We start from the raw sequence: 24,324 nt of genomic DNA on the forward strand, positions 1-24,324 counted from the left end.
TGGAGTTGAAAGTTCAGCCAAATTTTAAATACAAAACTAAAAATAATATTTTTATTGAAGTTTAGAAATGTGACTTTAATATAAAGCAGGTACATTGAATGCAATATAAAGATCTAAAATTTCCTTAGCATTAATGGCTTTGCAAGGCTCAGGAGACATTTAAAACTTCTCGGTGTACACACACAACACTTACTATGCAACCCTTGAAACGAAGCACATCACTCAGGTATGGAAAAAGCAGCTCTAATTTATTTAAGAAACTATCCTTACCTTTAAGAAACCTATTGCAGCTATAAATAGGGAAGCTTTACAAGTGATGATTGTCTTCTGGCTTTTTATTGAATCCTAATGAGTATTTTTACCTTTTTTTTTCTTTCTTTTTGGTTTTTAAATGAAAGCTGAGAAGCTTTTAAACTATTTTAAGTTTTTGAGGGGACCTCTGAAGTGAACATGTGTTGACCTGTACACTACCTGAAAGGTTTGTGAACCTGAAGGGATGATGTGAGTTCTTGCCAGACTTTAAACTTTCTACCAAGAAAGCCAAATCAGCAGTCTGTCAGCTTATGTGCAGTTACATTTGTAGCAGCCAGTTTGCTTCTGACAGGCTATGGCACTGTCAGCTGCACTGAAGAGTGTTTTGTTAGGGCTTTGTACTTGCAGGAAGTGCTGCCTGGATTTTCTGTTGTGTATTTTATATAAACTAAGCAGAACTTTTGCCCTACATCAGTGGTCTTTAGAGGGAAAGACAACCAACTTATTCCTGGAGATTTCTTGCTTCCTGAAGTTCCTTTAGGATGCAAACCAGACCTGTTAAGTAAGCTGGGAGTGGCCCTGTTGCTGCTGCTTTGGTTGATCCTAAGCTTAAGATTCCAGGGCTATTCAGGTTGGAAGGAGCCTCTGAGAGTCTCCAGTCTAACCTGCCCCAAGCAGGGTCAGCTGTGAGATCAGATCAGTTTGAAAACAACAGTGATGTAACTAAAAATTATTCTGTTGATGATGTTAAGTGACCTGTATTTGGGCTATAAGACAAAAAAACCCAGAAATTTACTCCTGTGGTAATAGAGAGATTTCCAGTGTGAAGTATTGACACTGGTATTTCTGTCAGAAATTTGTGTACATAAACAAGGAATGGAGTTGGCCAGAAAATTCTACAAAAGTGCCTGGGATAACTCAGCTTTCCCATGTTTCTCACTTCAGCTAGCTCTGCAGGAAGGAGAAGGAGACCAGCACAGACAAGGAGGAAGAATAAACAGGTTTAGTTTTTCCTGTCCTTACTAATGCAGTGAGCAAGTCAAGGAGGGTTCTGTCCTATTCACAGGAGATGCTGTAAAGCACAGGACTTCAGCAAGGTTGCCTTGCCTCTTTTTGCAGCTAAGTTTTAAAGAGCAGCTGTGAAGTTCAAAGAAAGTCACTTAGCAATAATTCTAAGAGTTGATTTCTTCTGTTACTTGTACAGCACTGTGATAAGCACAGCTTTCTCAAATTGTTCTGTTTCTAGACCAGGGACTATTAAATCCCTGGACAGCAAGGTGTGGAAGAGATAGCAAGTTACAAGTAATCAGTTAGGAATTCCAAGCTCCAGAAATACAGAGGAAATTGTTTTCAAAAGTACAGTCTTGGTTCTGTGTGTCTTCTCTTTTATTGTGCACTAGAGCTGTACATATATACCCAATCTGTGATCTGATGTTCAAAATCAGTTAATTCTCTGGACAAGAGAGATTTCCTTAAGAGGATTTTTGGTAGTAAAATTTTTATTAAATACTTCACTATTTTGTCTCAATCTCACTAGCAGCTATGACCCATTGAAAGCCAGTCTCCTGATAAATGTAATATTAAATACTGTTAAGTATCTAATGGAAACCTTTTGATGAATATAGTTGAAATTACCTGGAATAAATTAACAAAGCAATTAATTTAATATCATGGCAATGTTTTCAGCTTGGAAAGAATTGTAACATGTATGACACATTTCATTCAAGTAAAATTTCAGAAAGCTGCAATTAGCTGTTAGGAAAAGAAAAGAAGTAGCGTCTGTCAAGGAGTGTGATTAAATGCTGACTTAAAATAATATGATTTACTGTTTAGGCAATCTTGTTATGAAAGCTCTAAGTCTTGGATCAATAAAATAAATCTTGGATAGATATTAATCTTTGGGTTTGACCTTAGAATTACGTACAGCTATGGAACCAAGGTTATTGATGCTCATTCTAATCAGACATTTCAGACATCAGACTCTCTATACTTAAATATTTGCTTCAGACTAAGGCAAGTGTTTTTTGTTGGCTTTTTTCTGTCATTTTTTTCTTAATGTTAATGTAGTTAAAGCTGTGATTAATATGTTCCATTTGACTGCCCTTCTACTGGAAGTCATGAATCCAGGGTGAATGGGCTACTGTTAGACTGTTATATTATTTTTTTCCCCTCCCTCCTTCCCTCCAGCGGAGTGTGAATAATTTTGCTTAAATAGTGTGCTTTGAGAGTTAACTAAATGAGAGTAGGAAGTCCCCCAAACAGTTACATGGTTCATGTTTTATTTCTAGAATATGAGTTCATCACACAAACCTAAATGTTCAATTTTTCTTCTGTGAGCAAGTGTGAGGTTCTGTTAAGGTAGAGTTTTAATCAGTTCAGGGACAGGACTTGGAAGCTGCTGATGCTCAAGGTACAGCAATTTTGTTCAGCTGTGTTGCTGGCTTTATACAGGTGTGTGAGGTTTCTGTTGTTGTCTAAAAGCTGTTACTCCATGTCTCTTTGCCCAGGGGTACAGTACCTCTGTATATTGGAAGGAACAGACTTTTAGCACAGGTATCAGTTGGCCAAGGTGCCAGTCCCAGTCTTGATCAGCAAGGTGAAGGCTTGCACAGGTAAGGATGGTCTTGATATTCCTTGCCTTGCATCAGCTGCCCCACTTTGCTTTCATTCTTGATTACTGAAAGTGTTGCTCTCATCATGAATCATCCACAATTGAGGAAGTTTCTCAGAGTGGACAGGCTGGAATAGTGCTGAGTGTTTTCAGAAGAAAATTTTAAAGGCATTGGGACAGGAAGTGTGCAAATAGCTTGCTGCCAGCTGCTGTGGTTGAGGGTGTCTGTTCCTGTGCTTTTAACTTCCATGCCTGGCCATACTTAATCCCAAGAGTTTTCTGGGTTTTTTTAAAGTACATCACCACTTCTAAGTGGGGGGCAGTTCATATCACCTTGTTCAGTAGCATGTCAGATCCGAGGATTTGACAGTTTTTTATGGACACAGATCTCATGTAAAAGCTTTTCTCTGACAATCACATCTTTCACAAAATAGCAAAATGGGTTTAGTGGTGAGCTAATGAAACACTGAGTCCCAGACGTGATTGAATTTTATGAGTAAGCACTTTCCTTGTTCTTAGCACAATCCAATAGTAACCTCTATGCAGAAATAAGGAAAATGTTTCCTAGTTCCTGTGCCCATTGATTCTACTCTCTTTCAGGTAAGAGAGATCTAGACCGAAGCAGTACTTTAGTGCTTGTAAATTTGACTTACCTCCATGAGACAACTATGCTGTAACTGAAAGCAGTAGCTGCATGTAAATAAAAGGCAGGGCATCCCTGTCAGCAGAAGCCTGGTTAATTCTGGGTTGAATTAGTTTATTTATACTTCATTTAAGTTCAGACAGATTCTCAGTGCCATCTGGTTCCCAGAGAACAGCTAGAATAAGCACAGTGAAGTATGTGCTTAGATTTAATTTATCAGAATTTCATGTGTTGCTAGGTCTGTTACCACACAATTTCAAGAGATGGGGAACTTCAGTCACACCAAAGTTGTTGGACAACAAAAACAAAAGCTAGTGATGTAAAACCTCGCCCAGACAAAAGAGCAAGGTATAGTTTGAACATAACCAGCTATTGGTTCTTTGCTGCTTAAAGGGACAGTGAGGATTCAAAAGAAGGTGGTAATGCCTGTATCCTCTGCTGGCTGGGAGAGTCTGTGGTGCTCTGGTCATTCAGCATGATTCAGGCCAAGTTGTATTTACTTTAGAAAGGATCTTTGTTCTTAGGCATTGAGTCCTCCTGCAACTTCTGTCCAGAGGAAAGAACTTCAAGTCTGATAGGCTTGCTTTAATTCTGCATTTATTTGAGGTATGGCTATGTGTTTGTGTAGTTTGCTCTTCCAGATAGAAATGCTACCCCAATTCTGGGAGTTCTCTCTTGTCATCACTTGTTTGTAGTGATGCAGGATAAGGGAATGTTGCACAGTCTAAGACGTAACTTTAAGGCCTTTAGGATTTGATCTTTCAGATTCAGATCACAAATTTACAATCAGCCTGTGAATGCTCTGTGGCAGGCATGCACATTATCCTGCCATCTCCCAGTAGAGCTAGTATTCTATTTAATTTCTCCTTGAAGAGGCATTGGTAATATTCTCTTTTAGCTTATAATGGATCTCAGGACTCTGGGGACTAACTTTTTTGTCTGTTGACTTTAGAAATTGTAATACATCATCTCATTTTGGAGTTTTTAACCAGGAGACCGTATACCTGATTAAACTGGTTTATAATATATGCTGCAAAACATAAGTGCAACTTTAATATTGTTGTGTATAAATGCTTGTCATGTATATCCTGTAGTTAAATTTGCCTTGGAAATGGCTCACCTGTGTAGCTGGTTAGAATTTTTCCCTACTGACAGGTCTAGTTTCTCTTGGTGTAGCTCTATGAATACCAAAGATCTGCTGCTCTTCAGACCTCGTCCTCCAAGGTTTAATGCTCTGGAGCAATTCTATTTTATGTGAAGCTTGTTTATTTTAATTGCTGGCCTGATTTCCTCTGACTAAATATACTGAAAAAGTATATATCAGAATTAGAATCTGAGCCCCAAATCACAGCTACATCTGAGGCCTGTAATATTGTTGAGTATCTGCAGATTTCTAATTACAGACTCTGAACCTAGTAAATAGGGAGGTTAAAAAACAAGGTTGAACCTGATGTATGATCTTGCATATTAAATGTGTGGGGTTTAATCTCTGGATGATGAAAGCTTTAGTTGTCTGTTCAGAAATGATATGGGGATAAACACGGGTGACACAAGCGAGGGAGCCTTTAAAATTGCTTTTCTGTTCCTTTTGATTATTCTGACACTTAGTGCTATATCTTAATTTGTTTATATTGAAATTCCTCAGTTTTGTTAGCACTTACTTTGTCTGAGCTATATTTGAAGTTTGTTTTCAGAAGCAAATTACTTTGTAGCTCAGTGGTGTAAAATGTATTTTATAATCAAAGTATCAGTATCTTCAGTCATTGTTCCTAGAAAATGCTTTCTTTAGAGCTGGTTGATAATTTTTTGTGATTATGGAGAATAATACCATTTGTTTACCTGTTTTTAAAGGATAGACTTACAGTTCAAGAATTGTGTGATTGAGAATATGGTATTTTTAATGCAAAATTGGTTGCACTCAGTACTGAGAAAGTGCTACTAGAAAATTAGAAGATACCTTGTCTCTGTGATGGCTCTTGTGACAGGAGAAGCCTTCTGGTATCTTGAGGACTCACAGGAGCCTTTGTGCTACTGAGTGGTTGTCATTGATTTGTCATGTGCTATAGGTGCAAGGGCAGGTGTAGTTTGTGTACTTGTGTAATAGAGAGAAATACTTTGATAAGATCTTGGATGTCTCATAAATGCTTTTTAAAGTAGGGTTTTGTGACTGCATAAATTGTTGTGTGGTATAAACATTGCTTTCAAATAGATGTGGTTATGTGCACATATTGTGATAAACTGTCTGAATTCTGTTTGCTCTCTTTGCAGGCTGCGGACTTGAGTAAACCGATAGACAAAAGGATATACAAAGGAACACAGCCTACATGCCATGACTTCAATCACTTAACAGCCACAGCAGAAAGTGTGTCTCTTCTAGTGGGCTTCTCTGCAGGCCAGGTCCAACTTATAGACCCTATTAAAAAAGAAACTAGCAAATTATTTAATGAGGAAGTAAGTAGAAATCTTAATATTGTTGCATGCAATGTATCTGTGATAATGAAGTTCCTAGATTTTTAAAGTTCAGTAGATCTGGCTCTATTTGCCTGTGTAGCTTATTGTTCAGTCACTGCCTTTGTTTTTCAGCTGTTCTGTTGGCTTGGAGTACTTATATTAAAATGTTATTCATTGTGAAAAGATAAAGGCATCTTGTGGGGTTTAAGATTAAAAATTAGGATTTTCTAGTTTGGGTAACTAGAGTTGAGAACAGTTTACAGATGGAAATAAGGTCTACAAATCTAAATGTTGCTGCATGTGCTCTGAATTCAGTTGTTTCTGGGGCTTCAGGTTGCCAATGAAGAAGAAAATGTTAAGCCACTATTCAACTCATAGTCTTGTAAACTTATGATAAGTTAAAAATACAAATTTTTATGGCTGGGACATTACAGCAGAAACTGCCTATATCAAATATTCCTAAAGGCTTGCTTGGATAAGGGTAGGATATAAAGCTGAGTTCACAGGAATGCTGAGGGTTTGTGAGGTCTTGGCCATGTGATGTTTGGAAGGAAACTCTCCATATTGCATAGTAGCAGAAAAAGCAGATGGAAAGATAGAAAAGAGTACTATGGGGAGCCCTAATGCCAAGTTACAGGATGACTGGCTCTGAGTACCTGGTAGCATTGACATTCATAGAGGAGTGTGTCTGGATGCTAATAAGGAAAGAAGTCCAGTAACTTGCGATAGCATTTTCTGCAGAAGATAAGCTATGGGAATTTGGGTGATCTGGTGGAGGTGTGGGTTTTTTTTGGGGGGGGGGGGGGGGGAAGGGAAGAATTATTATTTTGCTCCTTTTTTTTGTTTTAATCCAGCTCTGTAGAGAGGTTTGCAGGTCTCTTGTTTGTTGTTTGTTTTTCTTTTCTTTTTTGAGATTTCAAAACTGGATTAGAACTTTACAGATGAAGTTAAGCCTTGCTCAGTTTTCAAAGTATACCTTTCCCACCTCAGAGAGATGTGTTGCCTTGCTCCTTTCTTGTGCAAAGAAGATTGAAGTATTGTTCTCACCTGGGATGTTTTATAATTAGATCTAATTCCTCCTCAGCTTTCTAAAAGTAGCTACATGTAGATCAGAAGAGGGGCGTTTTTCTTCCTACCTGGCCTTGTCCCAAATGCTCTCTCTGCTTGAGTGGGAAATAGTGCTGGAGAATCTTTTAATGAATCTTTTGTCTGTTGTTAGAAACCTCTGTGTAAGTAGTTGAAATGTTAATTTTAGCATTGTCCTACCACCCCCATCCAGCTCCCCCAAAAAGTGTCTTATTTATTCTTGTATGATAATATTCTAGCTATTAAGAAGGGTAGCAGACATACTCTAAACAGCTGGTTTCATACCACAGAGTAGTTCCCACACCTGTATCTGAGCTATGGTTCCTTTAAAGAACCATATCCTTCTGGTGGGATACTTATATCAAAGCACAGTGCACGTTTCCAGGCCTTGATGGTGTTTAATGTCTGGTGACTACTGGCTGAATAGTTCCTGTGGTATTCCCCAAATGTTGGAAGCACTGGAATGATTTCCATCAGCCAGTATTGCTTTTTGTCTTTACTATAGGCAGATTACTTCACTATGATGGAAATACGCCCTTTGACAGTTGAGTGGAAATTTAAATGAGGTGATTTCTCTTCTGCCAAGCTAATGTAAGGATTTGCTCAGTGCTACCAAAACTACACACACAGTAGGCTACAGTTAAATGACAAATTTGCTGACCTTATCTGCAGTTACAACCTACTCTAAAACTTATATATATTTATTTATTCTGTCAATTACAGTATTGAAATTTGCCCTAGATGTGTTTGTAAGTTCTGGCTTGTATTCAAAACCCCTTTCAGAGAAACATTGGTGAGCACTGATGTTTGAACCAGCTCATTTGCTTCAAGATGAAGGTGCCTTTTGGATTTTGAATATATTTTGAATTTAGACAGTCAGAATAACTGTAGGTACAGGATGGTCTAAATGAATGTTAACATTGTTCTACAGATCCAGCACTCATGCTAAAGTTAATAGAATTCACCACCCATCCTGTGAGCAATTTGGTGCTTCAGGTAGCCCAAAGTTCTGCTTTGACTATCAGCTGTGGTAAACAGAATAGCAATCAGAATATATATGATACATTAAATAAATCAACCTGTTATGATAGGTTATGTTGAACATAAAATGCAATAGCCCTAGCATAGTTTTAACTTGTTACTAATTGTCTAAAAAATTCTATTGATGTAGAAGATGATAGGGACTTGAAAGGCTGAAGTGAGTGATAGATCCTGTGCAGCTTGTGGCTGCCTACCTAAATCTGTGTGTGTATCCACAGTGGTACTCCTTCCAGCTGTGTCAAAATTAAACCACTGATATATTTGACTGGTCTGGGGAGTAAGAAAATACCAAACAGATTCAGTTATTTCCAGGTTGTAGTTGGTTGCCTCAGGTTTTTCAGTCCTTTGTGGCCTGTGCCTGTAATTCTATCCCTTCAAGTTCTTCAAAACATGACCAAGATAATCTTGGCTCATGTTTCTGACTGCTGAGTGAAGCTTCTTCACTTACTATTTTTCTGTCAAACTGAACATAAGCTCTTTATCTCACATCCCTCACTGATTTGCTGACACTGCCATTCTTGTAATGCATCTGCTGCTTCTACTGACGGCAGGTCTGGGTTTGTTGTGCTGCAGAACTTTGTGAACCCAGTTGGAAGCTTCTAAAACTCCCAAAAATCATAACTTCAGAGTTTTTATCTTGAGAAGGGGAGGCAATTGTAGTCACTTGTACATGTCAGGTTAAAGTGTCTCTGCATCTTGTCTCCCATTAGCTGATCTGTTCTCGTTGCAAATTTTAATCTTCCATTTTTCACAGCCTCCTTGAAGTAAAGATCAGGTTTGCAGGGTTTCTCTGCAGTATTGGCAATGAGAAGACTGGTGCCTATGGGCAACCATCTGGGCTGGTGTTCCCTGCCCATGTTCTCCTGGTGTGTGCCAGGTCATTTTCTCTCTGATGTTTCTGATACCATCATTATTGAGACATGTGCGATATATATTAGTGAATACATGACAAACTACTTAAAATATCACTATAGAACCATAGACTGTATTATTTTAAAACTATTCAATTTGAAGGAACGTTGCCCTATTTAGTTACATCTCTCAAATACACCATAGCTGTTTTAACCAATGAGAAATTGCAGTAGAGAGGCTTCCTGGTTTTACATCAAGGTTGGGAGTAGCAGAAGTGTAATCTAAAATGGCCAGTTCCTGCTTTCCAGTGACAGTTCCACAGCAGATAACAGTTAATGCATCAGCCATTAATTTGAGGTTTTTGTGTGTAAATAGCATAGCTTTGGGTGAGTTCTTTTTTCTTCTTTGTTTTAGGGCGTTTGTAACTTTCTCTGGTATTCCTTAGGCTCTTTATATTTGCACTCTTACCTTTTGTGTATCTCAGCTCTTCTTTCTGCTTACAATCAATATGCCAAATACAAATCTTGAATGTGCTTGTAAAGAATTACTTGTCTGCAAGTTGCAGTTGAGTGGTGCCATGGAGAACATGGTAAGTTGTGGAAGTCCACCATAACTACAGTATTCAAAGGAGTCAAACTTTAGCTCTCAGTTCTTAGATCGTTGAAGACATTATGACCAGGAATGTTTGTTTAATGTGTGTGCATTCTTTTGCAGTGATGAATTCTGTTAAAATGTTTTGTTTTAAAGGAAAGTGCTTAATCAAGTGGTAACAGAGTATTGACAGGTCCTTGGCTATTGAAAGAAAAATAATGGGAGGTTGGGGATTCCAAGGTGAAAAGTTTGTGGTGTCCTGTGAATTCACCCAGCCCCTTGCATTCACCTACTGACTTTCCAGCCACATGATTACAGGGTCACTGTGTATGCAGCCTTTGCTCCCTGAATTAGTAAAAGCTAGTAGAGTTTTTTCTGAGGTTGGATTTTATTTGTGATTTCAGAGAAAATCAGAGCCCTAAATTTACTGTTGTTGATTTGTAACCTGTTTGCTGTATAATACAGATGAGTAACTGCCTTTTTTCCCTTTAGCTTATTCAAGGTTTTCTTGTTTCTGTCTCATGCTCTGCAACCTACACAGGGAAAAGTAAACCAAAGAGCACTGTCTTTAGAGTCGTAACAGATTGGCTCAACTGAAGGATGGTCTTTGTGGAATGTGACTGGACCATAATAATAACCTTTGAAAGCACTGTCCGAAAACAATTCCCTCTTTACTGCCTGATAAATATTTGCAAATACAGTAACATAGTTCTTGTTTAGAAAGTTAAGTTTACTTTATTTTTAAGTATTGCTCCTAATCCCCAGAAAGCTCAGATTTACAGGTAATAATGAAAACTTTAATTTTCAGAGTTTCTGATGTGTATTTTCTTTGTTTTTCACAGAGACTAATAGACAAGTCCCGAGTAACCTGTGTAAAATGGGTACCAGGTTCGGAAAGCCTTTTCCTAGTAGCTCATTCCAGTGGCAATATGTACTTGTATAACGTGGAGCACACTTGTGGTACCACAGCCCCGCACTACCAGCTACTTAAACAAGGAGAGAGTTTTGCAGTGCACACTTGCAAGAGTAAATCCACAAGAAACCCTCTGCTTAAATGGACAGTAGGTGAGGGGGCCCTGAATGAATTTGCCTTTTCCCCTGATGGGAAGTTCTTGGCGTGTGTGAGCCAGGATGGTTTTCTTCGCGTGTTTAACTTTGATTCAGTGGAATTGCATGGTACAATGAAAAGCTACTTTGGAGGATTGCTATGTGTGTGTTGGAGCCCCGATGGGAAATACATAGTGACAGGCGGAGAGGATGACTTGGTGACAGTTTGGTCTTTCGTGGACTGTCGAGTTATAGCGAGAGGCCACGGACATAAATCGTGGGTCAGTGTCGTTGCGTTTGATCCATATACCACTAGTGTAGAAGAGAGTGATCCGATGGAATTTAGCGGAAGTGATGAGGATTTCCAAGACCTTCATTTTGGCAGAGATCGAGCAAATAGCACGCAATCTAGACTATCCAAAAGGAACTCTACAGACAGTCGTCCAGTAAGTGTTACATACAGATTTGGTTCAGTAGGCCAGGACACACAGCTCTGTTTGTGGGATCTTACAGAAGATATCCTCTTCCCCCACCAACCTCTCTCAAGAGCAAGGACACATACAAATGTCATGAATGCCACAAGTCCACCTGCAGGAAGTGGTGGAACTAACCCAGGAAGTAATGGAAACAGTATCACAACACCTGGAAACTCTGTACCCCCTCCTCTTCCACGGTCAAACAGCCTTCCACACTCTGCAGTCTCAAACGCTGGCAGTAAAAGCAGTGTCATGGATGGTGCCATTGCTTCTGGCGTTAGTAAATTTGCAACCTTATCGCTACACGATCGGAAGGAAAGACACCATGAAAAAGATCACAAGAGAAACCATAGCATGGGACATATATCTAGCAAGAGCAGTGACAAACTGAACCTAGTTACTAAAACCAAAACGGACCCAGCTAAAACTTTGGGAACACCTCTCTGTCCCCGAATGGAAGATGTTCCCTTGTTAGAGCCTCTTATCTGTAAAAAGATAGCACATGAAAGACTGACTGTGTTAATTTTTCTTGAAGACTGTATAGTCACTGCTTGTCAGGAGGGATTTATTTGCACATGGGCAAGGCCTGGTAAAGTGGTAAGTTTTAATCCTTAATGCTGCATCAAAGAACTAGAACTCTGAATAGATAGTTTTCTTGAAATATAATGAATGTTGAATATAAAATTTCTTTATGCTTAATGTAAAAAAAATATCCTCAGAGCCATACTTTTGGATACTGCATGCCATATTTCTGAATGATTTGAAGTGTCTTGGATACAATTATTAAATATAGTTGCCTTCCAGCAGAAGAAATAAATACTGTGCATCTAAACTATTGATCAGTGTTCTTATACTTAAGCATAACCACAATATGGTGAAAGCTATTTATGTAAAAATTGAAGTAAAACCTGTCAAACACTAAAATAATCATAATCCTTCTAATGCTTTCTACAAAATAAGCACTCCCAATGAGAGTAGCTTATGAAAAGCTGCTGCTTCTAAGTCTAATGAGAAACGTGAGCCTCTGAAAAAATGAAAACCAAAGTGTTTTATTCCTCCATACTTCTCTGTGGTGGCCTGCCATTAATGTGAAACCACTTCTTATTAAAAACATCAGCCATTTTATGCACAGATTTGTGAGCCCTGTACTGACTGTAGTTTATGCTCTTGAATTGTGAATCAGTATTATCAAGGAACTCTAATTTTAGCCAGGTTTTGATTTATGTATTTAAGTTACGGATAATCCTGCAAGCTTTCTCTCAGTTGTTTCAGTATTCTGTTCCTGTCAGGTTTGTTAGGCAGTTAAACCACTACAAGCTTGTGTTTTTGATGGCACCTGTTCCATCAACTGAACCTACATTAGTCTGTTATTAGTTTTCACTCCTGTTGTTGATGCACTTGAACACCTATATTTTATTTTTCTTCTGTCCAGTGTATAGATAGCTACATTTTGACTGAAGCTGAATGTGGTGATTCTTACATTAAAAAGTACTTTGTGCTACAATAGCTCTGCCAGCCAGTAACAGTTCAAAGGAACACAGCTATGAAAACATTTCCAGAGCTGATTTGAGAAGAAGAACCATTATTTTTGTGAAAATTTCTGAAAGGGGATATAGATTATCACCTGAAGTAAAAGAAAGTATCTGGTAATACCCAAATAATGCCATGTTGAGCAGCTTAAATGAAAATCTGTTGTTTGTTAGATTTTAACCATTTGGTTCATAAATCTGACTTTTGAAGTAGAGGTACTGTATATATTTAGATACCACATCTTCATTACTATAAACTTGCAAGTAAAACTCAATAATTTTTCTTAAAATTTTGTATAATGTAGGCTTTTTTGAGATCTTACCAAATTTGTCACAACATAGGTATGCATAAGAATCTGTGTCTGTTCTGCTTCTTTATGCATATTTAAGGTTGAATCTAAAAACTTAAAATTGAAAGCTCCTTTATCGGAGAAGGGAGGAAGGTGTTACCTAAAAGTATTTTTTGCCTGAGAACTACAAATCCAGCATTAATTTAAAAAAAAAAAAGCACTCCCTTAAAACACTAAATTATTTAAAATGTTTGCTCAAAATGAAAGTATTAAAGTAGTTATACTTTTGTGACTCAGTGCACTTCACATCTTACTAATTACAGCAGTGCCTCAGATTGCTATTGTGAGCTACATTTTCTTTTTGTACTAAAACTCCTTTGCATACTATTAAACACTACTCTGTCACATTTATTTTCAGTGGCTGAGGTGGGTTTTGTTAGACTGAGTATAACTTAAATATTTTTGTGTATTGACTTTGATTTGGAATATGACATTTCAAATATTTCAGAGATAAAGTATGCAGTACCAAAAATCAGGATTTATGTATTGGCCAATATGGAAAACTTTAACTACAGGTAAGTAATTTTCATGCTGAAGTTATCACTTTCAAAATTAATATATTGCACACTGATGTAAATGCCATTTTCTTTAGGATGTATTTACTTAGAAATTTTCAAATTAATTTGTTTTTCTGATTTCACTTGCATTTCTAGTGAGCTCACTCTGCTGGTAAAAACTAAATTTTGGTGGCATGTTTACAGGGCTTTGTTAGGAAAATACTTGTGCCAGAAGGACATTATGGGCATCCTTTTTGTTTATAGGAAAGCACTTAATTTTATTTAATGAGAATTGTCAAAGTATAAAACACTCATGGTGATGTCTTTCTTACTGGGTTATATACCATCATTTCTGTTTTACCAGCTGTTTTATCCTAGGATGTCCCATTGTTCTGGGGTTAAAAGTTGCTATTTCTAGTCTTCCTTTGACATATGGCTCCCCAAGTGATCTTAAAGCTCCGTCACTTTTTTGTCTGCCAACTCTATAGAGTGAAAGCTTCTGAATCTTGCTGCTGCTTCCATCATTGCCTCAAAAGGCCTTCATTAAATTGACGCCACTGCCAGCCTAAAGAAAGAATTGGATGGAAAAGCAAAGGAGGCTTGCAGTGTCTAATGTAATTTCCATTGAGCCAGTGCTACGTTTCCCTCTCATTTCCAACAGCCATCAAAACATGCGCTGGATAATTGGACAGTGTAAGACAAGTTCTGTTTATTTTTCTGGTTGGGCTTGTGCTGCCCTGAGTGGAAAATAAATCCAGAAGTGTCTCTTCAGCCATGATCCCTGTGATAGCTGATAGTCTGTACAGTGCTGACAGTGTCCTGACAGTTTGTTTATAAACTTTCCAAATTACTGTTTCAGTGTGTACAAAATCATACCTTGAGCTTCCTCACAGGATGTACCGTTCTTGCACTGCACTTCCAGAACTGCTCTGCCAACTCCCAGCCAGTGAAGCGAAGTGAATGGCAAAATTCAATTAGAAACAAGTTGGATGAGGCTCAGGGTTCATTAGTTTCAATTTTTTAAATTTTTTTTCTTTTTGTGAGCTGGTTTCTGTGAGAGAAGGTTCAGGGCGGTCAGAAAAATAGGTTGCCTTAACAGGAGTATGAGCTTTTCTTCTCAACATGGTGACAATTAGCTGTCATCTCTGACCCCTGTCTTTCCCAGGCCCTGATGGGAAATCTAAATGGGATTACAGAACTGTTGGATTAATCTGGAAATTTAGAAACAGAATTTGGAAGGAACAAAAGTAAACTTCATTTGCTATCTTTATAGCTATGTCAAACTGAATTACAAGATCTGCAGAAGCAATTAAAAAACCCCAACAAAACCCCAAAGTGGTACTTGGATATGCAAAGTAAGTTTTCTCTGAACTCAGTGGTCAGAGTAACTACTTGTGTGATTTCTGTGTTGGACTTTAGAACTGACCACTGTCTGTACAGCGACTCCATTTTATGTGAATGAAAGTCGCTGGTGAGCTCCCTGTGTCAGAAAGCTCAAGGTAAGATTGGCCAGAAGTACCCCCAGGTGAAATGGCAGTGTATAACCTAGCAAGAGAAGCATCCTACCACTTTGTAAAACAAATGCACATGAAATTTATTTATTTGATTTATTGTACAGGAAAAGTTAGACTTAAATTATAACATCCTTGAATTTTCTAGTTAACTACAATTGTAGTACAGTATCATGTTTTAGTATGACTTCTGTTTTAGTGAAAGTACTTACACATTCATGTACTATATTTGAGTGAGACGAGCAGCTATACATACTAATTCTTCCTCAGTGGAAAGGAGCATTTCATCATTACAATTGAAGTTCAATTGCTGGTATTTAAGTACTATCAAATAGATTTCTTTCGACGTGATACGGTATCTGTATAAACTTCAGGGATGATTATAGTTAAACTGAAACACAGCTATATGACTTCAGGTTACCATGCTAAAATTTGAAGCTTTCTGTAATGTGCACAGTAGCAAAGTTGCACATGGCATACCCACATTATCAGGGTAAATTAAACCTAGAGTACACTGGTGTGATATTTATAGCAAGGTATGTGTGTGTGCGCGTGTGTGAGGAGGTGTGACAAGTGGCTCCAGTAAAGCCAGGAGAGATCATAACCCTGTAAAGGCTTTATGATGAGGATATGTCTGGATTAGGAAATAACATGACTTTTACTAAACACTTTCTAGAAAACCCATGTTCTGAATTATCACCTCTTAAAATCTGAGTATGTACTTGGAATGACTGTATTTGTCTGCCCCTTTAACAACATAAAACTACTAAATTAATATTTAAAATGCTGGCCTGCTTATGTTACAATAATAAAATTTGTGTCAGTTAATTTACTGTCAATTTACATGTAAAGATTAAACTATTTTTTCTGCATTTTATGATTCTGTATACTGGAGTTTGTTAAAGATTGACATGTTAGGTGATACTGTACAAAATTGTATTGACTACCTTTAGTGAAAATCAAAAGTAAAATTCATATGTATTTCCTTTTTACACTTCCATCTAATTTCTTGACAACTTGAATAAATTTCATAGAGCCTTTCTAACATGAACTATTGTTAATTTAACTGTTGCAATAATTAAGCTTTAAGAAGTATTGTTGGTATATTTATAATTTTAAGAAGATCATGTTTGTTTCATACTGCTTATTTTTAGCTGTTCTATTGTCACTGTTACAGCTGAAGAACTTTACTAAATACTTGACATTACAAAATAACTTGCTGGGGTTGTCCTCTGTATACTGATGTTAAATAAAAATGTGTGATTGAACTGTAAATGTAGATAACTTTCAATAGTCCTTTCCACATTTGAGTTTTAATTTATCTTGCAGTGCTTAGGTGGTCTTACGCTCTCACACTGTGCTGAACAAATGGCCACAATGAAACTTAACTCACCATGCTTTAAGAAGTTGATCGCATCTGTAACCTGCTCTGAGAAAATGTTTCAGTTCATCTCAAGACTGTGCAGATGTTTTGATGTTTAAATCTTGATGATAAGGTCATGACTTATGGTAGTTATTTTTTTTAGAGCTAGAGTAACATTAAACAGAATACTTACCAAACCACTTTTCAAACCTTGTTTAAACTCAGATTCAGCAGAACACAGACATGGCTGTATCTAGATTCTCTCTGCACACCTGTCCAGGAGCTGGGGCAGAGTGTCGTCATTCCTTCTAGGACTCTACAGGAGCTCTTTCCTCTGTGGACTCTGGTGCAGGGTATGTTCTTTATTCCAGCTTTAGATCTTGGTGTTTACCTAATGGTTGCTGAATTTACAACCCTGAGGATATGGTGCATACAAATGATTCAAGCATTTTCTGTCTGGAAAAAAAAATAGTCTAGAATGAAACTCATCTGAACTAAAATAAACTAGTCTAAAACTTTGGCTGTAAAATTTCTGGGAGCAAATTTAGGTGAAGATTTCAGATGTTGCCCTTCCATTTGAGGGGTTAGGGATTGTCTCACCTTTGCAGCAGTGATTCTTTCTTAACAAAGAAAGAGCCAAACAAATGCTATTTACTAAAGTGTTTCAGACGCATTTTTGTGGAATTTCAGTGTAAAAGTGAGTTACTTTGGGTCCAGTCTGACAGGGAGGACTCTTGTTTGTGTCTTAAATACTTACTTAAAATACTCTGTAGACTGAAGCTGAAGCAGTCATCTTACATAAACTTGAGAACTTTGTGGTACTTCAAAGGTATTGATTAACCATTGTGATGACCTATACATAGAATATAGATGCATATTTAAGAACAGAGGCTAGTGAAGGAACAAAAATGTAATCTGCTTGAACGCTTCTGGAATATCCAGTTATATCAAATGATGCAAGAACTGGTTATTGAATCTCAATAGTTAGTCAATGTGAGCCTGAAACTTCCACCGGTTTTGTGGTCAGAGAAGGTATTTAGCAAAATATGTCTTGAAACGTGAAGGTGTCATTTTACTTGCCTTTAATAATGTTGCACAAACTTGTCAAGGAAATAACTTGTAAGATCATATTATTTTCTGGGATTTTAAGCTGGATTTTAGGTAGGTGCTGCTCAATCTTAACAAATTCATGTAGCTCCTTTCTTCTGTTAAGACCACAGTCACTTCACAGCTAACTCACATGGGGTTGCCTTAAGTCATATGCTTTTCCCTGAGGTTTTCCCTGGTTTATCTCAATTTCATTATTTTCTAAACTGAAAATTTTACATCTTACTGAATTTTGTAGTTTGAGGAAAGTAGAGAAACAACAGTTTTAAAGCATGTAAGCCCTTACTACTTGATTGAAGCTTAAGGTCCTATTTTTCAAGCCAGGTCAGGTTTCTGCTGGAAAAAGCGTTTTGTGCATTTTCAAGCACCCAGGTAGTTGCATCTTAATTTTTTTCCCCCTCTTGGACCTGCATATCTTCCATTCACCTGGTGCCACTGGACAGATTTTTAGCTACTGATGGTTTTCTGCCAGCCTTGAATTTGGTTGACAGTGACCAATGTTAAGAGAAAACTCCTTTATATACACAGAGGAGAAGTTGCAAGTGAAACCCTAAAGGTGCTACAGTCTTGGTGCTACAGATCTGGTGTCAAATGGTTTATGTATTTATACTTCCGTGTAATGTTATCAGAACAGGGAAGAAAAAAAAAAAGGCAAATGGAATACAAATTTAAAAGCCCATTTAGTGAACACACAAACTGTGTAAAGACAGGTATCAGCTTTGCTGTATCCCCCTAAATCACAAACAAAATATTTCTGTAGCATGTTATATGAATGAACAGCATGTGCTTTCCTTAGTAGTTTCAGTTAATTAATTTTATTACTCCATGAGAGATTAATATCTAATTTATTGAGCATATGCAGTTTAAAAATCTTTGCTGTTAAACACTTATTCATTTGGATGAGAAACTTGAAGATTTTGTTCATCCAAATCTTAAAATCAATTCAGCTGATTTAACTACAGAATTTTAAACAAATGTGAGAAATCTCACTTTGGTTTTGGCATATTATTGCTCAAACACCATAATGGACCAGGGGCTCTTTTCTCAAGCAAAGCTGTCAGTCCAGATTACTTTGTAACCCCAGTTGCATAGTAACCCTAATTACTCCAGGAATATCACATTCTGATCAAGAATAAACTGTCCTGGAATATTTTTCAAATAATAATTTCCCATTTTTTTATGTACCGGCAATAGTACAAATGGTTTAACAAACCAGTACCATTCTTGTATGGGCATTTGTTAATTCAGCCATACATTAATTAGTTTAATTGTATTAGTGAAGTGTACTATGAGACTTCTTTTTTTACATCTAATTGCTTGTTACGTTGGACCCTTTATTTTTTCTACCTTTCAATTTCAAACCAGAAAGTAGGAAGATGAGCAGAGCTTGACATGCAGTGTGTTCTGAGTGCCAGTGGAACTGTTTCCCTGAAGGAGACAAGCACTTTCTGTATCCTGCTTGCGTGTCCAAACTTGCCATTTATTATCCAGATTAGTGAAATTATGTATGATTGTACCTTTGGCTCTAATTAAATCTCTTCTAAATCAAATGAAGAAAATATTAACTCAGTATCTACTGTTGACTTTTTGCTTATTTAGTATTGCAGTATCTTCCTGATTTTTTTTTTTTAATTTTTTAATACAGCAATTACATGCTGATCATTGATAGATTTAGTTTCTCTTCTGAAACCTTATGTTTCATGTCTTTGCAAAAGAGCCCCAGACTTTTGCCTGGATTATATGTGGAATTTTTAAAAATATACCCCTCTCCTCACAATCCCTTAAATGGGGAGGAGCATTTGTGTTCATGCTGCTGCAGCAAACAGATCCCAGCGATGAGTGCTGTGAACTTCGGGTGCAAATGGCCTTCCTGGTTGTATTTGTCATGGCTTTTCATTCCTACCCAAGCCAGCATATTTTTACCAGATATGCAAAGTCCTTTGTGTTTCAGGAAGTCAGAGAAAGCAGGGAAAAACAGGATAGCCCTAGCAGCTAGTGCTGAAGCAGCCTGTGTTCAATACTCACAGCACTAATTGACTTAAGAAAAATGACCCCATCCTCTGAAAGCTGCATGGCTCAGCTGTGGAATGTCCCATTAAGATGGCAGATGGGACAGCAGCTCCCTCTCTGAGGTTGGGACGAATATTGCTTTACTAAATTGTCTTGGTTCGCATAACTCTTTCATTTCCCATACCTGCTAGACTCATATGCTGACAAAATACTACTGCTAATAAAACACTGCATTTATTTACAAAACTTTGAGCGATGTCTTAATTTGTTCCTGCTGCTTGCTCAGTGGGATTTATTTGTCCTTAAGCCTGAAGCTGCTACACCATGCGGCAGAGCTGCAGCTGTTGTGGCTCTGCTCTTCCATGTTTCCTGTCACAGCTGTTAAATGGGCTGACTTGGCTGTTGCTCTAATAATTTGCTGCAGCTTTTGTTCCATCTTTTCCCACCTGATTGACCAGACTGGGTGGTTCTGTCATAGAAAGCACTATACTCTAATGGCTTTCTTCTTTATTTACAGGCAGGAGCTTTTTATATTTTTTCATTGCCTTACCCATCATATTCTTGCAGAGGATGTAACTATGATGTTCCAATCCCATACCCTTTGTATCACAGATGAGACTTAGTCTGAGTTTGTGTATCAAAGCAGTAACTTTGAGCCCTCATGTGATTTTCTTAGGTTGTTTTCCCATGTCTCCTGTGTTACACCAAACACAACCTTCTGAATAGCCTTGCTTGGAACACTCTGATACAATGGCAAAATTCTGTAAAATTTTTGTTTTAATCAGGACCCACTGAGAACTCTCCACTTCGGTGAAACTTGCGTGCCTAAAAAACAAATTCATACTCTTGCTTTTCTTGTATGAACATCTAAGATATCTTCTGAAATAAAGTACTTGGAAGAACTCACAAACGTTATGGTCTCTCCCCTGGGAGTGAATTTCTGAACGGCATCATAGCCTAGTCTGAGTTTTAAGGCAGTACTTGCATACATTTGTTCCATCTGCATGAGGAAAGGATACTGGTCTTGAGGTTATTTCCACTTCAGTGTTCCTCTGGCTTGCCTGCTCAGAGTTGCAGAATTAATTCAGAGCGAGGACTGAAATACAAGGAATTCCTAGTACTCACTGAAAGCCATCTGCACTGAGCTGCTGGTCTTCAAATCAGGGAGCATTCACTGCCTCTGAAATGTTACCAGGACTGACTCCTTGTTCCTAGTCTTGGAACTTGCATTCTAGAGTGGCTGGTAATTCACAGGGAATAAGGCTCTGCACTGAATTTCAGTATGTGCTGCCGGTTTCTAGAGGAATCCTAGGAAAGTAACTCTTTGTTTTGTTTCCCAACAATTGGTTGTGTTACAATGTAAATCCAATGCTAGAATAAGGCTAATTTCTCCTGTATAGGGTGGTTATGAGCCTGTTGAAAAAGACTTGACATTATGCCATCCCTAGAGTTTCCTGTGTGCTTATAAAGCACATATTTGCATATGAACAGTTTGGATTGCTGATTAAATTAAGACTGAAAATAATACCTTTGGATGTCTTTTTCCAGGGTACTTCAAAGTTGCTTAGTGGATGTAATCTTCTGACAAGAAAGACCTTCCAGTTGCTGCTGGATTTAATAGAATTGTGAAGAATTCTTCAGTAATGAACTAGTGAATTCTGATTCAACCTTATCACTTTCCAACAAAACTTCCCTGGTAAAAATTTCAGAAGTGCTTCAGTGTCTTGTTTGCTCTAAAGTTCTTCTTTCACCATTTAGTCCTTAAGTAGTAACTAGGAAACTTCTTGTTCTCATGAAATATGCAAGATCTTTGCACATCCTGAATGTCAAGTGTAAAGAACAACCCACTTCAGTCTACCTCATCAGTGTTTGAATCAGATATTCCCTGCATAAACAAATAAAGGTGTTCAGGTTCTTTCAGGTGAGGTCTGTGGAAGACACCAAGGAAAGTGCCACATGCTTTGTTATATCTAAATGTCATATGGACCATATGCAAATACACAGTCTGCCATTAATCCTCCAAACTATCCAGGTTCATGACGTGTCTGAAATGATAATTTTTTTAAAAAGAAGGGCTTTGGTTTTAACAGAAGTTTGATTACTTTAATCCAGTCAGTCCGGCCCTCTTTCCCATCTTTCCACCTCTTCTGAGGTCAGGGTTTACTTCCCTCATCATGACCTCTCAGTTCTTGGATCCAAATGTGAAAGAGCTCCTGTAGATTCTGAAGAAGTGACATAATTCTGTCTTCTGTCTGTATGCTAATTGCTGCCTGATCTTGTCTAGTTTGATGGATCTGAGTCCCATGATCTTAATTTTGAGGTAAGACCATAAGCTGGGAGCTGCTTAGAGGACTTGCTGAAAGTGCATTTATCATACCTACGAGGTGAGGAGTTGCATGGGGATACTTGCTGGTGTGCTTCCAGCTGCCAGTGTGCTTCCAGCTGCCAGCATGCTCCTTGGAATGCTGGCACTCGGTAGAACTAATGACCTTATAAGAAGGCTAAATTGTATTTTGACAATAAGCTTTTCCTAAATAAGCCTGATGAAGTTACTTTTATGTGAATGATTAAAAAGGGGCTACTGTGCATAAATCTGAAATGAAGTCTCCCCATTGGTATGCATAGGTTTAATCCATAAGGTGTGGTTGCCTTAATCCAGAGAAGCAGCCTCTGTGTAGTGAGGGGCACTGCACAGTCATGGGGCTGTGTGTGAAATAAGTATTTTGATTTGAATGGCAGGGTAATTAGAAGAGCTGGTACCAAGTTTTCCCAAGTGTGAACTTAAATTGTAATAGGAAATCTTTACTGAACTCTTGTCACCGTTTCATTCTGTTTTAAAATTACCAAAACAAATATTTGGTTAGACGATCTATTTTTCTATTCAAAGCCTGTAATACTCAATCACATAGAAGAGATGGAGTGTTTCCTTGTATCAGGTCAGGTGTCAAACATATTGATACTGGAATAGGTTTGTTTGACACCACTCCAGTAAAATGCTGATCACTTTTTTGGTGTATGATTTTTAAAGTTTCACAGTTCACTACGACTCCGAGTGCAAGGTAGATTAAACCAAATGCTGGGATCAGATCCATTCTGTGTCATAAACGCACACGTTTCTTCCCGTCTGAGAGCTCTTTGTGTGCTGCTTGACTGAGACCGTGGTGACTTAGAGCCTTTGTAGGCAAGAAGGTGCTGATGTGTCTGAAGTAAGCAGGTGTTGGTAAAAATCAACTGTACTCATTGTAGGTTCAGTTTAAGAACTTTATAAAATTCATGTCAGGTTCTCTTGCTGGATTAATGTAAACTGCTTTGTTTGCAGGGTTTATTGTCATCCCAAAACCAGGCCAATTCTCCAAGTGGAACTGTAGTATAGCCATCACACTACTGCTAGCAAATCTCTGAACGCAGGACAAGAAGTAATGACAGTGGAACCAGGAGCTGTTCTTCAGGCAAAGAGCATCACAAATTATAATGTGGCAGAGTGTAAAGATGGAATTATGTGAATCACATAGTGACTTGGAAAGGACAAATGTAAGGAGTTCTCACTACAGCTGATCCTGCTAGGCTGCTCACCCAAGGAAGAGTTTGCATTGGAGAAAAAGCAAAAAGCTTCCTTTAGTGCTGCAGGAAAAAGTAGTAACATTTTTGTTTTCTTTATACTTTTCAAGTCCAGTGTAATTTAATCTCTCTATAAATATATAAGATATATATATATATATATAGTGTAAAATAAGATATGTTTCTTAAATTCAAGTAAGTTCAATGGTTAAACTAGTACTTCACCATTGTTTATTTTGCACTGATTTTTTTAACCAGAGATGGCTAGAAGACAGCCTGGAATGCACTCATGGAAAATGAAAGTCATTACTTTCTGGCTTCAAAATGTTTTTCAGGAAGATGGATGCTGCAATCATAGATTTTTTTAAAACAAAATTGTTTTGCACTTAAATAGTTTAATGCTTATAGAGAATTACTTTAAAATTGGTGTCCAGACACCAGAAAAACTATGTTGTGGAAAAAAGATCCTTTGTATCTATTAAACATTTATTTTAATATTGTTGTTTCCAACTGCAATCGGCTCTGTATTATATGTATAAATAATGTAATTCAGTGATGGGAGAGGGGAGTAATGGATCATTACACTAGAAATTCTCATTCATTTAAAAAAGTGATATTTCTAATTCAGAAAATACATATTAAACTATCTTGAATATGCATTTTTGTTTACTTTCTGTTCAAATCCAATCACTTTTGATGTAACCAATTCTTTGTTGAATTAAATGTTTGGTACAGAAATACTATCTATACTTTGTAGAACAAATTCCTTTCAAAAATATCTCACCTAGAATATTGCTTCATATTTAATAGAATTTAATTTCAATTAGAAAAGTGAAAGACAATTGTTCTGTTCTTGTTCTTAATGGCTTATCTTTGAACACATCCTGACATTAAATACGTCATATGGCAGCAATCTCACAGACAGGCAACTTCATGGGGTAAGGATTTTGTTATTGTGTAGTCCCCTGCATTTGGAGCTGGGAAGTGGAAGATCCTAAAGAATCAGCTGTACGCACTTTCTGACTTGTCAGTCAGAAACTGGGTTAACATATTGGAGTAACATTTCTGAGACTCATTTGTCTTACATCAGGCATTTCATTTATAATTCAATGGTCTTAAACTGGTAAATGTGATTGGGATAGACACATCCATGGATTTGCAGAGGTTAATGCTGCTTGTCTAAACACTTGTCATTTTTAATCAGTCAACACACCACTGAACTTGTTTTCAGTAGTTCTTGCAAAGATTAACCCTCTATGTCCAGCCCTGGAATGACGGAAAAAAGAAGCATCCATCATATGCTTCCCTTTATGTTATGTAGCAATGTTCACAATTGGGATTTGCAGAAT

General features: G+C 37.5%; 1 protein-coding gene and 1 long non-coding RNA gene across 27 annotated transcripts in view; one reads left to right on the forward strand and one right to left on the reverse strand.

The window, feature by feature from the left end:
* Nucleotides 1–23,718, forward strand: part of WDR20 (WD repeat domain 20) — a 46,149-nt gene extending 22,431 nt beyond the window's left edge. For 2 of the 26 annotated variants that reach the window (XM_015630528.2, XM_033515299.1), the window contains exons 2-4: nucleotides 5,775–5,957; nucleotides 10,370–11,647; nucleotides 16,267–16,642. In XM_015630528.2, coding sequence (XP_015486014.1) covers nucleotides 5,775–5,957; nucleotides 10,370–11,647; nucleotides 16,267–16,419 — 1,614 coding nt within the window. In that variant the 3' untranslated portion in view covers nucleotides 16,420–16,642. Of the gene's footprint in view, nucleotides 1–5,774; nucleotides 5,958–7,548; nucleotides 10,006–10,369; nucleotides 11,648–13,377; nucleotides 13,445–13,914; nucleotides 16,213–16,266; nucleotides 16,654–20,965 lie in introns of those variants that run through there. The other 24 variants (XR_004497944.1, XR_004497940.1, XR_001522103.3 and 21 more) reach the window with 24 other exon arrangements.
* LOC117244578 lies at nucleotides 14,996–18,552 on the reverse strand. Its single transcript, XR_004497946.1, has 2 exons — nucleotides 17,058–18,552; nucleotides 14,996–16,756 (listed from the first exon to the last, which is right to left on the reverse strand). It is a non-coding gene; the product is annotated as an uncharacterized LOC117244578 (long non-coding RNA).
* Nucleotides 23,719–24,324: the final 606 nt, after the last annotated feature.

The sequence above is a fragment of the Parus major genome, chromosome 5, assembly GCF_001522545.3.
Source record: "Parus major isolate Abel chromosome 5, Parus_major1.1, whole genome shotgun sequence".
NCBI lineage: Eukaryota > Metazoa > Chordata > Aves > Passeriformes > Paridae > Parus > Parus major.